The sequence below is a fragment of the Zootoca vivipara genome, chromosome 13 (genome assembly GCF_963506605.1).
Source record: "Zootoca vivipara chromosome 13, rZooViv1.1, whole genome shotgun sequence".
Taxonomy (NCBI): Eukaryota; Metazoa; Chordata; class Lepidosauria; order Squamata; family Lacertidae; genus Zootoca; species Zootoca vivipara.
In genome coordinates this window covers 29886775-29902057 of record NC_083288.1, presented here as the reverse complement: position 1 = coordinate 29902057, position 15283 = coordinate 29886775, and the positions used below count along the sequence as shown (strand labels likewise).

Sequence of the window (15283 nt, the reverse complement as noted above, 5' to 3'; positions counted from 1 at the left end):
ATAGTTTTAAGGAGAGTTTTTATGAGATTTGCTTTAATTTGGTTGTTTGTGGTTAGGATGGGACTGAAAGACCATGATGGGGTAGTTTGTGTTCCCTCTCTTATTTTAACAGTGACTTCTACTGGGGCGTGATCTGTGATTTTGATACTACCTTTGTTTGTTGATTCTACTAAAGGGATCAGACCCTGCCTGAGCAGGATGCTGTCCAGTCTGGACGTTGTACCATGGTGTCTGGACTGGAATGTGTGGGTGGTGTCTCCCGGGTTGTGTTTGCCCCAAATGTCGTAAAGACCCCTGTTTTTCAACAATTTTAGCAACTTGTAAGAGCCCCTATTTGTTGGGGGGTGTATTTTTTGAGGAGGGTTGCCTGTGGTTTTGTAGGATGGGTGTTTTTTTAGAGTTACGCCTTTCATATTTAAGTTAAGGTCACCACCCAGGATTGCTTCCCCCTCAGAGAAAGAAAGGAACTTGTTTAGTGTCTTTTGAAAGAATTCGAGTTGTCTCGAGTTAGGGCCATATAGTGAGCCAATTGTCAGTTTAATTTTGCCATCTAGTATTCCTTTAATGAAAATGAATCTGCCTTTTTTGTCCTTTAGGATTGTTGTGGCATTGAAATTTAGGTCCCTACTAAGTATTACAGCTACTCCGCGGGCCTTTCCTGAGCCTTGTGCCACCCATTGTTGACTAAAGTGAGGGTCATTCAGGAGTTTGTTCCCTTTGGGTGGGTTGTGTATTTCTTGTAGGAAGGTGATGTGTGGTTTCATGGTATTTATGTATGAGGTGATACATTTTTTCTTGATGGGGTTTCCCAGTCCCCTCACATGTAATGTGATTGCTTTTAAGCTAGCCATCTTGTTTATTTATTCTGTAGGAAGGTTCCTTGCCAACCCGTCTGGGTTGTCCTATGTCCCTCACTTCATGTTGTGTACTGAACCATTGGGGTTGCGCTGACTTATTGTGTGGTGGGTGGGGGTCCAATGGGATTAAAATTAGAATCGGGTTAAAGAGAAGGGGGTAAGTTATAGAGGGTTTCCTATATATAGTTATATAGGTGTTCGTTTGGGGTATTTTGGACCTTTTGGCGATTAGCCAGTTGGTCCTGGGTCTCGGCTGATGTGAAGGGCTGTACTCAGGGACAGGCCTTCCCCTTCGTCGTTTGCAACAGGGGGTGATCAGTGAGACGGTGTAGAGTAGTTTTGTAATGTTAGTGTCAGGTATAAGGTTTGTGAGCAATGTTGCCAATGTTAATAGCAACATCACTGATGTGTTAGAGTGTGTGTATGTGTTGGCGCGCTCTGGTGTCACCATGTTGTTGAATAGGTATCATGTTTTAGCCTGATAGTGAGTTGTGCTATGGATGTTGGGGGAGTTGTTTTTCTCTTGTTTGGTATGGAAGGGATACTGGAGATATGGGTTGTGGTTGATGGGGAATATGATTGAGGTTGTCTGGACTGGTGTCGGGGTGGGGTTGGGATGGGGGTAGGTTCTATGGAGGTATGGTGTTGGGGGGGGAAATATTGATGATGTTAGCTATGTTTAAGGCCTATGGGGAGGGGGGAGGGAGGGGAGGGGAATCACCAGTCCTGCTGTTCAAGATGTTTTCCGGTTGCTTCATTCAGCTGTGATTGTTGTTGTTGTTGTTGGGCTGTTCCTCAGTGATGTTTTGGTTCGGTTGATCATGGTCTGACATCCTGTGGAGAATGTTCGGTAGAATGACTTTGTGCGCGATGGTAGATGGTTGTACCGGCGAGTCTTGATGTGTTGTTTCTGTTGTCTCTTTCCCCTCTTTACTTCCATCCATTCATTTACTGTTATTCCATTTTCTTGATCTCAGCTGTCACTTGGTAGGTCTTTCTGTTGCCGATCCAACCCAAGGATCCTCAATAGTTGTTGGGCTTCCGTTTCGTTGGTAGCCATGTACTGTGTTGTATCGGTTGCCACAATGAGACGGAAGGGAAAGCCCCAGCAGTACCGAATCCCTTTTTGCTGAAGAAGCTGAGTGTATGGGCGTAGGTTTTTTCTCCGATTTAGGGTGTCCTGGGATAATAATAATAATAATAATAATAATAATAATAATAATAATAATTTATTATTTATACCCCGCCCATCTGGCCGGGTTCCCCCAGCCACTCTGGGCGGCTTTCAACAAAACAGAAATTCTAAAATACAGAAATCCATCAAACATTAAAATACAGAAATCCATCAAACATTAAAAGCTTCCCTAAACAGGGCTGCCTTGAGATGCCTTCTAAAGGTCTGGTAGTTGTTGTTCTCTTTGACCTCTAGTGGAAGGGCATTCCACAGGGTGGGTGCCACTAACGAGAAGGCCCTCTGCCTGGTTCCCTGTAACTTGGCTTCTCGTAGTGAGGGAACCGCCAGAAGGCCCTCGGCGCTGGACCTCAGTGTCCGGGCAGAACGATGGGGGTGGAGACGCTCCTTCAGGTATACCGGACCGAGGCCATTTAGGGCTTTAAAGGTCAACACCAACACTTTGAATTGTGCTCGGAAACGTACTGGGAGCCAATGTAGGTCTTTCAGGACCGGTGTTATGTGGTCTCGGCAGCCGCTCCCCGTCACCAGTCTAGCTGCCGCATTCTGGATTAGTTGTAGCTTCCGGGTCCCCTTCAAAGGTAGCCCCACGTAGAGCGCATTGCAGTAGTCCAAGCGGGAGATAACTAGAGCATGCACCACTCTGGAGAGACAGTCAGTGGGCAGGTAGGGACTCAGCCTGCGTACCAGATGGAGCTGATAAACAGCTGCCTTGGACACAGAGTTGACCTGTGCCTCCATGGACAGCTGTGAGTCTAAAATGACTCCCAGGCTGCGCACCTGGTCTTTCAGGGGCACAGTTACCCCATTCAGGACGAGCGAGTCCTCCACACCCGCCCGCCTCCTGTCCCCCACAAACAGTACTTCTGTCTTGTCAGGATTCAATCTCAATCTGTTAGCCGCCATCCATCCTCCAACCGCCTCCAGGCACTCACACAAGACCTTCACCGCCTTCACTGGCTCTGATTTAAAAGAGAGGTAGAGCTGGGTATCATCAGCATACTGATGGACACCTAGCCCAAACCCCCTGATGATCTCTCCCAGCGGCTGCATATAGATGTTAAAAAGCATGGGGGAGAGGACAGAACCCTGAGGCACCCCACAAGTGAGAGCCCAGGGGTCTGAACACTCATCCCCCACCACCACTTTCTGAACACGGCCCAGGAGGAAGGAGCGGAACCACTGCATGACAGTGCCCCCAGCTCCCAAGCCCTCTAGACGGTCCAGAAGGATGTTATGGTTGATGGTGTCAAAAGCCGCTGAGAGATCCAGCAGAACAAGGAAACAGCTCTTACCTTTGTCCCTAGCCCGCCGGAGATCATCGACCAGTGCGACCAAGGCAGTTTCAGTCCCATGATGAGGCCTGAATCCTGACTGGAAGGGATCCAAATGGTCCGCTTCTTCCAGGCATGCCTGAAGTTGTTCAGCAACCACTCGCTCAATCACCTTGCCCAAGAATGGAAGATTTGAGACTGGGCGATAGTTGGCCATATTGGCCGGATCTAAAGATGGTTTTTTAAGAAGCGGTTTAATAACCGCCTCTTTCAGCGGGTCTGGGAAGGCTCCCTCATGGAGAGAAGCATTTACCAACCCGCGAAGCCCATCGCCCAGCCCTTCCCGGCTAGCTTTTATAAGCCAGGATGGGCAAGGATCAAGGAGACAGGTGGTTGGTTTCACTCGTCCAAGCAGCCTGTCCACATCCTCGGAGGTAACAGATTGAAATTGATCCCACAAAACTTGACTAGACAGGACTCTAGCACTCCCCCGCCCCGGCCCTGCTCCCACGGTGGAGTCTACCTCTTCCCGAATCTGAGCGACTTTATCTGCAAAAAACTTTGCAAAATCATTGCAGGAGATCATGTGGCCCGTACTGGGCCCCGATGGAGCAGGTGGTTCCGCTAAATTGCGAACCACCTGGAAGAGTCTCCTGCTGCTGTTTTCTGCAGATGCGATGGAGAAGGTGAAGAAGGTCCTCTTCGCCGTCGCCATTGCCACTTGGTAGGCTCGAAGTTGAGCTCTAGCCCGTGTCCGGTCTGATTCAAAATGAGTTTTCCGCCACCGGCGCTCTAGCCGTCTCAACGACTGTTTCATCGCCCTCAGCGCCGGGGAAAACCACGGGGCTGTCCGGGCTCCATGCAATCTGAGAGGGCGCTTCGGAGCCAGACAGTCAATAGCGCTGGTTAACTCCGCATTCCAGCGGGCCACCAGGGAATCAGCTGAAAGGCCATCGACATGGGATAAAACATCCCCTACCACTCTCTGGAAGCCAATTGGATCCATTAAGTAGCGGGGGCGGACCATCCGAATCAGTCCCACCTCCCTGCAGAGGGGAAGGGTTGCGGAGAAGTCCAGTTGCACCAGAAAGTGATCTGACCATGGCACTTCTTTTGTTTCACTTTTACTTAATGTCAGATCACCAACATCCATAGAGGTAAACACCAAGTCCAAGGCATGTCCGCGGCTATGAGTTGGGCCAGACTTATTCAGGGACAGCCCCATGGTGGCCATGCTTTCCACGAAGTCCCGAGCGGCTCCTTGTAAGGTCGTGTCGGCATGGATGTTAAAATCCCCTAAGACAACCAAGCTAGGTGTCTCCAGGAGCACATCCAACACGACCTGAAGCAGCTCGGGCAGGGAATCCTTGGTGCAGAGGGGAGGTCGGTACACCAAAAGGAATCCTGTACTGCCCCTATTGCCCAACTTCCAGAACATGCACTCAGAAAACTCAGTCTTACCAATAGGGCGCCTGGTGCAAACTAATGACTTCCTAAAAATCACTGCAACCCCCCCTCCCCGCCCAGATGGCCTGGGTTGCTGTGCATAAGAGAAGCCTGGTGGGCAAGCAGCGCCAAGAACGGGCCCATCGGCTTCATCTAACCAGGTCTCTGTCACACATGCCAGGTCAAATCCTCCATCCACAATCAGGCCGTGAATGGCAGTGGTCTTATTCATCATCGACCTGGCATTGCACAGCAGCACCTTCAGGTCATGTGGGTATCCCTTGCTGATTCCAATATCCGTCCGGTCAGGACCAGACCCAGAGGCAGGGATAGTCTTCAGACAACGACTAAGTCTGCCTCCTCGGTAATGACATGGTCTGGTCTTAGCGTAACTCCTCCTCCTACCCGTGACCACTGAGATCGGTTGTTCCAGTGCATCCCCCCCTGTGGAATCTGCCCCAGCCATTTTGCTTGCTGGGACCCCCTCCCGGGCAGCCCTGACCCCTCCCCTTAAAAACAAAATAAAACCTCTGTAAAAAACAGCAAAGAACAGAACAAAAGAAAAACACAAAAAACACAATAACGCAATACAACCAAAAACAATAAAAATTACAAATACACTAAAATTTAACAGATTCCCACACCCAACTAAAAATCCCCCCTAAAACCTATGTAAATAAAAAAATACAATAAAACAATACAAAGACAGAAAATTACAAACTAAAATTGACCCCTCCCCTTAAAATCAAATTTAAAACCAATACAGAAAACAAACTAATACAATAAAACAATACAAACAAAGACAGAAAATTACAAACTAAGATTAACCCCTCCCCTTAAAATCGAATTTAAAACCAATACAGAAAACAAACTAACAAACTAAACGATAAACAACAAAAACCAAAAACAATAAAAGTTACAAACACATCAGAATTACAAGAAGAGCAGCAGCAGCAGCAGCAGTTTCAGGCCTCCTAGGAGCCTTAAAGCTGTGGTAGAGTATGGGTCCCGCCCCCGAGCCCAAGGTGGAAGTGGGCTTCAGGGGGAGCAGTCCTCCCAAACACTCCCTGGCAGAGCAGCAGCAGCAGCAGTGTTCCAGGCCTCCCAGGAGCCTTAAAAGCTGTGGTGGAGTGGGGGACCCGCCCCAAGCCCAAGGTGGAAGTGGGCTTCAGGGGGAGCAGTCCTTTCAGTACTCACAGCAGCAGTGATGTTCCAGGCCTCCCAGGAGCCTCAAAAGCTGTGGTGGAGTGGGGGACCCGCCCCAAGCCCCAGGTGGAAGTGGGCTTCAGGGGGAGCAGTCCTCCCAAACACTCCCTGGCAGAGCAGTAGCAGCAGCAATGTTCCAGGCCTCCCTGGATAAATCTTGTAGGACCAATATGGAATTGTCTTTGTATTGGAGGTTGGTTGAGTTTCTGAGGCTGTTCCATATCTCCTCCTTTTTTCTGTAGCATGAAAAGCACACTATGATGTCTCTTGGGTGGGCATCAGGTTTTGGCATAACTTTTAGAGCTCTGTGTGCCCTCTCCAGATTGGATACCTCGAGTGTCAGATTTGGGATTGTATATTTCAACCAGCTTACTATTAGGTCTGCTAGGCTTTTCTCCTCTGCTTTTTCTGGAAAGTTGCGGAAGCAGATGTTGCAGCGTCTGTTTTGGTCTTCGATGTCTGCTTGTTTAATTCTCAGTTCTTCATTTTCTCTTTCCAGTTCATACAATTTCTTATTCATACGTGTGGTTTCATCCCGGTATTGCTCTATTGTTCTTTCTTGCAGTTGATTCTTCTTTTCTAGAGCTTCCACTCTGGAGGTAAGATTGCTGATTAGTAGCTGTATGGGGGTCGTTGCGTTTTCCACTGAAGCTTCCAGTTTACTTGTCATCCTCTCTTCCATTACTCTTACCGGTAGGTGTTGTAATATTTCATCATTTTGAGGAGGTGTTGCAGTCTCAATGTTATTTACCATCTTTTTAGTTGGTGACACCTTCATCTCCTTGGCGTTTTTGGTTTGGGGTTTGTTTGGCATTCTCTTGGAGTGGGACGTGTTGCGGTTAGGGGTTATGGCGGTGATGATTTCTGGGTGTTGGGTTATTGGACTAGTCAGGCGTTGTTGACTGGTGGCTTCTGCAGAGCGTTCGGTTTAGGCAATCATTTGTGTCATCCCTTGGTAATGTTGTAAGAACTTCTCTGGTGGTCAGGTACTCAGAGAGGCGGATAAACCAATGGACAGACAGCCAAACAGGCGAAAGTAGACAAACAAACAAGCGAAAGAGGGGAGGTTCGATTTAGAGACAGACAAACAAGCACTCCAGCGAACAAAGAGGGTGTAAAACAAAAGAAGAGATGGGGGAATGAGAAGTGGGGTAGGAGGGGAAGATAAGGAAAAATGAATAAAGGGGAATTGAGTACTTTGGAAGGGGTTTAAAGAGAAGGATTATGTATTGGAATGAAGGATGCAAGACAAAGGCAAGACAAAGACAACTGTCTTCAAGGGGGGGGGGGGTGACAGGTGGGAGGAAAGGCTTCCTCCTTGGAGAGAGGTCAATAGACAGATTAGGTTAGGAGGAGGTTTGATCCAGAAGGGGGAAAGAAGTAACTGAAAAGGAAAGAGAGAAAAAGAGAAAGGGGATAGAAGACAAAGGTGAGGGTGGGAAGCAACCAGTGAGATGGAGATCAAAAATAATGAGAGGATATGGGGGGCTGCAAAAGTCTATGAGGGGTTCCAAAGGGCACCTCTATGCATCAAGGAGGGGAAAAAAACAGAGCCAAACCAAGGCATAAGAGGTTGGAGGAAGAGGACAATAGCTTGAAAATGAAAGAAATTAAGCAAAAGGGCCGGGAGCTTGCCCCCCCCATCTTTGCTTTATGCTGCGTCCCCTCAAAAGTCCAAAATGTACAAAAAGAAAGGGGGGTCGTATGTCAAAAGATGGGAGATGGAGGTGATAAATGGCAAGAACACTAAAAAATATTGGGTAAAGTCTTTTGGCTTTTTTTTCTTTGTTAAATAAATAAAAAGGGGGATTTCTATTTATCCTAGTTTCCACTAAAAAAAAAATGGGGGGGAGAGGGGAAAAAGAGAAAGAAAAGAAAAATATTTTTGTTAAAAAAAATCCGCTGAAAATATTCAAAAAATAGAAAAAATAATTTTTTTGAGATCCTCCTCAATAGGCCTCCCTCTGGGCTACCTTCGGCTCACCTGTCAACGGTGAAGTAGGTTCAGGCCGGGCCTAGGCTTGGCCGTGTGTGTGTTTCCTCACGGCCTCAGTCTGCAATCAAGGCCTTTTCTGCAATCAAGGCCCTCCTCTAGATGTTGATCTGCCTCCGTCTCACCAACGGATGGAGGGGGCAGGTTCGTGGGCTCTACTGGCCCTGGTGCCCTGGACGGCCGTACAATCCCGGCGCAACGTTGCAGCGGCAGAGGTGGCAAGGGCTCGGATCAGGCCCCTTCTCCACACTTCTTTGCCGTCAGCGGTGGCAATGGCGGCGGCGGCCACGAGGTCTGGGCTCACCTCCCCAGGACCACAAGTCCCGGAGGCCAGGCGCTCCCGGCCATGGTTCGCCACGATCTGCGGGTGGGGGAGCAGGGACAGGGAGCCCTGACGGCTCCCCGATCAATCCGCCGGGCTCCCCCGGCACCCGTGCGCGGGTGGCAGCAGTTCCCGCCGGGTGTCAATGGTCGGACACCCGGCTCCTGTTCTCGACGATCCATGAGTTTCATAGTAGATCTACACCTGGACTTATGCCTCCCCCATCATGGTATTTGCGGGAATAAAAAAGCCATGGAAAAACAGACCTGATAAAACCCTTAACACCTGGAATATGGTGTTACTGTGTCACCACTCTGATAAGGATAGGAAGAGCTGCTTCCCTGTCAGGGTCTCAATTTCTTGGCATGGTCCACACACCTATTGCTATTACAGCCTCCTTGTTTCATGCAAAAAATATACTCCTGCTAAAGATGTAAGCAATTTTGTATAAGGTAGTAGTTGAACTAATGGGTATCCCTATTCAGAGCAAACCCAGAGTAAACCCTGCTATCTCCTATTCTATCATCTTCTGTCACACCTCCTTCCTTCCTTCCTTCCTTCCTTCCTTCCTTCCTTCCTTCTTTCTTTCTTTCTTTCTTTCTTTCTTTCTTTCTTTCTTTCTTTCTTTCCCTCCTTTCTCCCTGTTTTCTTCTCCTTGCCAATGCCTGGCTGTCAGATTCAGAGCATGAGAAATGTCTCAAAATAACAGCCATAAACTAGAATGAATTCTGCAGACATAAAAACAATCACAGTAAGAACAAATTGAAATTTCCCAATTGAAGCCTGTCTTCTTACAGCACTGTGCTATTATTTTAACAGTTGACTGCTTTCTTCGACAGGCAGCCCACACTTTCATAAGGCGAAAACCATGGCGAACCAATCCTTTGTATCAGAGTTCCTGCTCAAAGAGTTTTCAGAGGTTCGGGAAATGCAGATTTTTCACTTCCTTCTATTCCTGGTGTTGTACTTGGCAACAGTAACAGCCAACCTTCTCATCATCTCTGCAGTAGCTTTTGACCACCGACTGCACACCCCCATGTATTTCTTTCTGATGAACTTGGCCATACAGGACCTTGGATCTGTTTCAGTCATTGTTCCCAATTCCATGGCTAATTCCCTCATGAATACCAGAGAAATTTCCTACTCTGGGTGTGTTGCTCAAGTTCTCTTATTTGTCTTCTTTTTAGTATCTGATGTCTCTCTCCTGACTGTCAGGGCATATGATCGGTATGTTGCCATTTGCAACCCATTACATTATGAGAAGCTGATGAACAAGCAAGCCTGTGTCCACATGATTGCCTGTGTATGGATCACTGGTCTTCTCTGTGCTGTGCTACACACTGGAGGCACCTTTGCAACCCCCTTCTGCTCCAATGTTGTCAATCAGTTTTTCTGTGAAATCCCACAGTTGCTCAAGCTCTCCTGCTCTGGTTTGAACCTAACAGAAATTGGAGCTATCGTGCTGAGTATTTTCATTGAATCAGGTTGCCTCTTCTTCATTGTAGTAACTTATGCCCATATTTTCAGTGCTGTGTTAAAAATGCCTTCTATTCAGGGAAGGCAAAAAGCCTTCTCAACTTGTCTTCCTCACCTCATTGTTATCTCCATGTTGTTATTAACTGGGTGGTTTGCTTACCTAAGTCCTATGTATAGTACCACATCACAGCAAGATTTGTTTTTTGCTGTGATATATTCTGTGGTTCCACCACTGCTGAACCCTGTGATCTACAGCATGCGAAACAAGGATATGAAAATTGCCCTGTCAAAATTATTTGCATCGATCAAATCTTCTAAGAACGAAATCTTCCATTTTCTTCAGTAGGTGTGGGTTCCCTTTCCGGAGCTACCATTCCCAGAGTGGTTTAACATTGATCCCTCATCACAGGGAACTCCAATATTGATTATATAAGTTGCAATAGACAAATTAGAAAATTTGCAGCTACCGTACACTGGGTACAGGACAGGATTCTTATCTGCGTGGAAGCTTCCCTCATTCTTGGCAGAAAATCTGTTTGTTTAAGACAGCAGAACCAGAACCACCTTCATACCCTCTAAACCCCTCACAAACTTGTGAAAAAGTGTATTTAACAACAACAACAACAACAACAACTTATTATTTATACCCACCTATCTGGCTGGGTTTCCCCAGCCTCTCTTTGCGGCTCCCAACCGAATATTAAAAACACAATACAGCATTAAACATTAAAAACTTCCCTAAACAGGGCTGCCTTCAGATGTCTTCTAAAAGTCAGATAGTTTCCTTGACATCTGATGGGAGGGCATTTCACAGGGCAGGCGCCGCTACTGAGAAGGCCCTCTGTCTGGTTTCTTGTAACCTCACTTCTCGCAGTGAGGGAACTGCCAGAAGGCCCTTGGCACTGGACCTCAATGTCCAGGCTGAACAATGGAGGTGGAGACTCTCCTTCAGGTATACAGGACCGAAGCCATTTAGGGCTTTAAAGGTCAACACCAACACTTTGAACTGTGCTCGAAAACGTACTCTGTGCCAATGTAGGTGTTTCAGGACCAGTGTTATGTGGTCTCGGCAGCCACTCGCAGTCAGCAGTCTAGCTGCCACATTCTGGATTAATTGTAGTTTCCGATTCACCTTCATTTCACATTTTCCACATTTAAGATGTGGAAGATTCCTCAGGTATGTATGTGATCATATACAAACTGGAGGCAGGGATCAATAGATCTCTTATCTGTCACTTAGCACTCTCACTGTACAAGATGTAAACCAGATTTCACCATCTTGAATCTGTACAAGATCCCACATGTATTTGTAAGCATATATATTTGGTGATTTGTAATTAACCCCCCACCCCATACACACACCATGGAGGTTCTGAATTTATTTTGTTTTACTGAATCATTCAGGTTTGGTTATGAACAGTACAGCTAATCTGCCACACTCTCATTTCAACAATATGTATTGTAAAAGTTGTACTATTAGATCATAGAATCATAGAATCATAGAATCATAGAATCAGAGTTGGAAGAGACCACAAGGGCCATCCAGTCCAACCCCCTGCCAAGCAGGAAACACCATCAAAGCATTCCTGACAGATGGCTGTCAAGCCTCTGCTTAAAGACCTCCAAAGAAGGAGACTCCACCACACTCCTTGGCAGCAAATTCCACTGCCGAACAGCTCTTACTGTCAGGAAGTTCTTCCTAATGTTTAGGTGGAATTTTCTTTCTTGTAGTTTGAATCCGTTGCTCCGTGTCCGCTTCTCTGGAGCAGCAGAAAACAACCTTTCTCCCTCCTTTATATGACATCCTTTTATATATTTGAACATGGTTATCATATCACCCCTTAACCTTCTCTTCTCCAGGCTAAACATACCCAGCTCCCTAAGCCGTTCCTCATAAGGCATCGTTTCCAGGCCTTTGACCATTTTGGTTGCCCTCTTCTGGACACGTTCCAGCTCATCAGTATCCTTCTTGAACTGTGGTGCCCAGAACTGGACACAATACTCCAGGTGAGGTCTGACCAGAGCAGAATACAGTGGTACTATTACTTCCCTTGATCTAGATGCTATACTCCTATTGATGCAGCCCAGAATTGCATTGGCTTTTTTAGCTGCTGCATCACACTGCTGACTCATGTCAAGTTTGTGGTCAACCAAAACTCCTAGATCCTTTTCACATGTACTGCTCTCAAGCCAGGTGTCTCCCGTCCTGTATTTGTGCCTTTCATTTTTTTTGCCCAAGTGTAGTACTTTACATTTCTCCTTGTTAAAATTCATCTTGTTTGCTTTGGCCCAGTTGTCTAATCTGTTAAGGTCATTCTGAAGTGTGATCCTGTCCTCTGGGGTGTTAGCCACCCCTCCCAACTTGGTGTCATCTGCAAACTTGCTCAGGATTCCCTCAAGCCCATCATCCAAGTCATTGATAAAGATGTTGAACAAGACTGGGCCCAAGACAGAACCCTGTGGCACCCCACTAGTCACTACTCTCCAAGATGAGGAGGAGCCATTGATGAGCACCCTTTGGGTTCGGTCAGTAATCCAGCTACAAATCCACTGAATGGTAGCATTGTCTAGCCCACATTTTACCAGCTTCTTTACAAGAATATCATGGGGCACCTTGTCAAAGGCCTTGCTGAAATCAAGATAGGCTACATCCACAGCGTTCCCTTCATCTACCAGGCTTGTAATTCTGTCAAAAAATGAGATCAGATTAGTCTGACATGACTTATTTTTCAGGAACCCATGCTGACTTTTAGTGATCACAGAGTTTCTTTCTAGGTGCTCACAGACTGTTTGCTTAATGATCTGCTCTAGAATCTTTCCTGGTATTGATGTCAGGCTGACTGGGCGGTAATTGTTTGGGTCCTCTCTTTTCCCCTTTTTGAAAATAGGGACAACATTTGCCCTCCTCCAGTCTGCTGGAACTTCGCCTGTTCTCCAGGAATTTTCAAAGATTATTGCCAGTGGTTCTGAAATCACCTCTGCCAGTTCTTTTAATACTCTTGGATGTAGTTCATCTGGCCCTGGAGACTTGAATACATCTAAACTAGCCAAGTATTCTTGTACTACCTCCTTACTTATTCTGGGCTGTGTTTCCCCTGCTGAATCATCTGCTCCATATTCTTCAGGTCGGGCGTTTTTTTCTTTCTTGGAGAAGACTGAGGCAAAGAAGGCATTGAGGAGTTCTGCCCTTTCTCTGTCCCCTGTTTGCATTTCACCATCTTCTCCTCTGAGTGACCCCACTGTTTCCTTGTTTTTCCTTTTGCTACGGACATACCCATAAAAGCCCTTTTTGTTGCTTTTAACCTCTCTGGCGAGCCTGAGTTCATTCTGTGCTTTAGCTTTTCTGACTTTGTCTCTACACGTGCTGGCTATATGTTTGAATTCCTCTCTGGAGATTTCCCCCCTTTTCCATTTTTTGTACATATCCCTTTTAAATCTTAACTCAGTCAAAAGTTCTTTAGATAGCCAGCCTGGCTTCTTTAGGCACCTTCCATGTTTCCGTCTCATTGGTATTGCCTGAAGTTGTGCTTTTAATATCTCCCTTTTAACAAACTCCCAACCATCATGAACTCCCTTCCCTTTTAGTATTACTGTCCATGGGATTTCACCCAGCGTTTCCCTAAGTTTTCTGAAGTCGGCTTTCTTAAAGTCTAGAATTTGGACCTTAGTATGCTTGGTTGCTCCTTTCCGCTGGATAATAAACTCCAGAAGAGCATGGTCACTCCCACCTAATGATCCTGCCACTTCTACCCCACTAACCAAGTCATCACTATTGGTTAGGACCAGATCTAAAATGGCTGATCCTCTTGTTGCTTCTCCCACTTTCTGGACAATGAAGTTGTCTGCAAGGCCAGTGAGGAATCTGTTCGACCTTATGCTCTTGGCTGAGTTTGACATCCAACAAATATCAGGATAGTTGAAATCCCCCATTACTACTATCTCACTTCCTTTGGAATGCTTGGCCATCTGTTCCAGGAAGGCATCATCTGTGTCCTCAGTTTGGCTTGGGGATCTATAGTAAACTCCCACAATGAGATCACTGTTGTTTTTCTCTCCCTTAATTTTGACCCAGATACTCTCAATTTGGCTTTGAAGTTTTAAATCCTGGATCTCTTCACAGGTATACATATCCCTAACATATAAAGCTACTCCTCCTCCTTTCCTGTTTGGTCTATTTCTCTTAAATAGATTGTATCCCTCTATTACTACATTCCAGTCATGAGACTCATCCCACCAGGTTTCAGTGATGCCTATTATGTCATATTTAGTTTGCTGTATACAGACATTGAAGACCGTTGATCATTCCCCCATGTCTCTTATTTAAGGATATTTTCGTCCCACCACTAGGTCTGCATGCTGCTTGCTCCATTTGGTCCTTGACATTTGGATGATCATCTTCAGCATTTGATAGACTCCTACCTTCAGGACCACTGTCTCCCTCCCCCACATAAGTCAGTTTAAAGCCCTCCTGATGAGGTTTTTGAGTTTTGTGGCAAAAACATTCCTCCCAACTTTTGTGAGGTGCAGTCCATCACTTGCCAGAAGTCCATCATCAAGAAACTGCAGACCGTGATCTAGGAATCCAAACCGTTCCTGTTTGCACCATTTGCGAAGCCAGTTGTTCACTTCCCCTATTTTTCCCTCTCTCCCTGGGCCATGTCGTTCAACTGGGAGGACAGAAGAGACGACAATTTGTGCATCTAATTGCTTCAACTTCCTGCCCAGAGCCTCAATCATTTTTGATCTTCTGTAAGCTATGGCTTGCAGTGTCATTGGTTCCCACATGCACCAAAAGGAAGGGGTATTTGTCGGTGGGTTTTATGATTCCTTGCAGACGTTCTGTTACATCTTTGATCTTGGCCCCAGGTAGACAGCACACCTCTCGAGACATCTTGTCAGGCCCACAGATCACTGCTTCTGTACCCCTCAGTAGGGAATCCCCAATCACCACTACACGCCTCTTCATAGGCTTGGTTGGGATTCTTCTATGTGCTGTCCCTTCCAAGGTTACCTGCATATATCCAGAGGACTGACTTGGTTGCTCGTCTTCATATTCCTCATCAACTGTGATGAGGGAGAGATCCTCAGGGGGAGTCTGTTCCTCGTCTTCCATGAGCACTTCAAAACGGTTGTGTAATTCTAAGCACTCAGAGCGATCCCTGGGCCTTCTACTTCTATGAGTCACGTTCCTCCATACATCTGGCTGCTGTGTTGGGGAACTGACCTCCTCCTCAGGGAGATCCCCTGTCTCCTCCTTGGTGCAGACAGTGTGCTCTGCTGCATCCAAGAAAAGCTCCAGCTCTTTAATTCTCTGGAGCATAGATACACGCCCCTGAAGCTGCTGCACCTTCTCTTCCAGAAGGGCAACCTTGTTTTCTAGTAGGGCAACCAACTTGCAATTGTTGCAGGTGTAGCTACCCACATCCTTTGGCAAGAAAACAAACATTGCACAGGAATTGCAGGTGACAATGGTTGTTCCCTCCACCTCCATCTTGAAAACCTTGAGGTCAAGGGGGA

The 15283-nt window shown here is 46.6% G+C and overlaps 1 protein-coding gene across 1 annotated transcript; it reads left to right on the top strand.

Annotated features, from left to right (window-relative positions):
- The first annotated feature begins 9158 nt into the window (after positions 1 to 9158).
- LOC118094726 (olfactory receptor 14A16-like) lies at positions 9159 to 10112 on the top strand. Its single transcript, XM_035135335.2, has one exon. It carries the CDS (start codon positions 9159 to 9161, stop codon positions 10110 to 10112), a length of 954 nt encoding a protein of 317 aa, XP_034991226.2.
- The last annotated feature ends 5171 nt before the right edge of the window (positions 10113 to 15283 follow it).

Excerpts from the sequence above, each read along its gene's own strand:
- LOC118094726 (XM_035135335.2), top strand. The coding sequence starts at position 9,159 with ATGGCGAACCAATCCTTTGTATCAGAGTTCCTGCTCAAAGAGTTTTCA.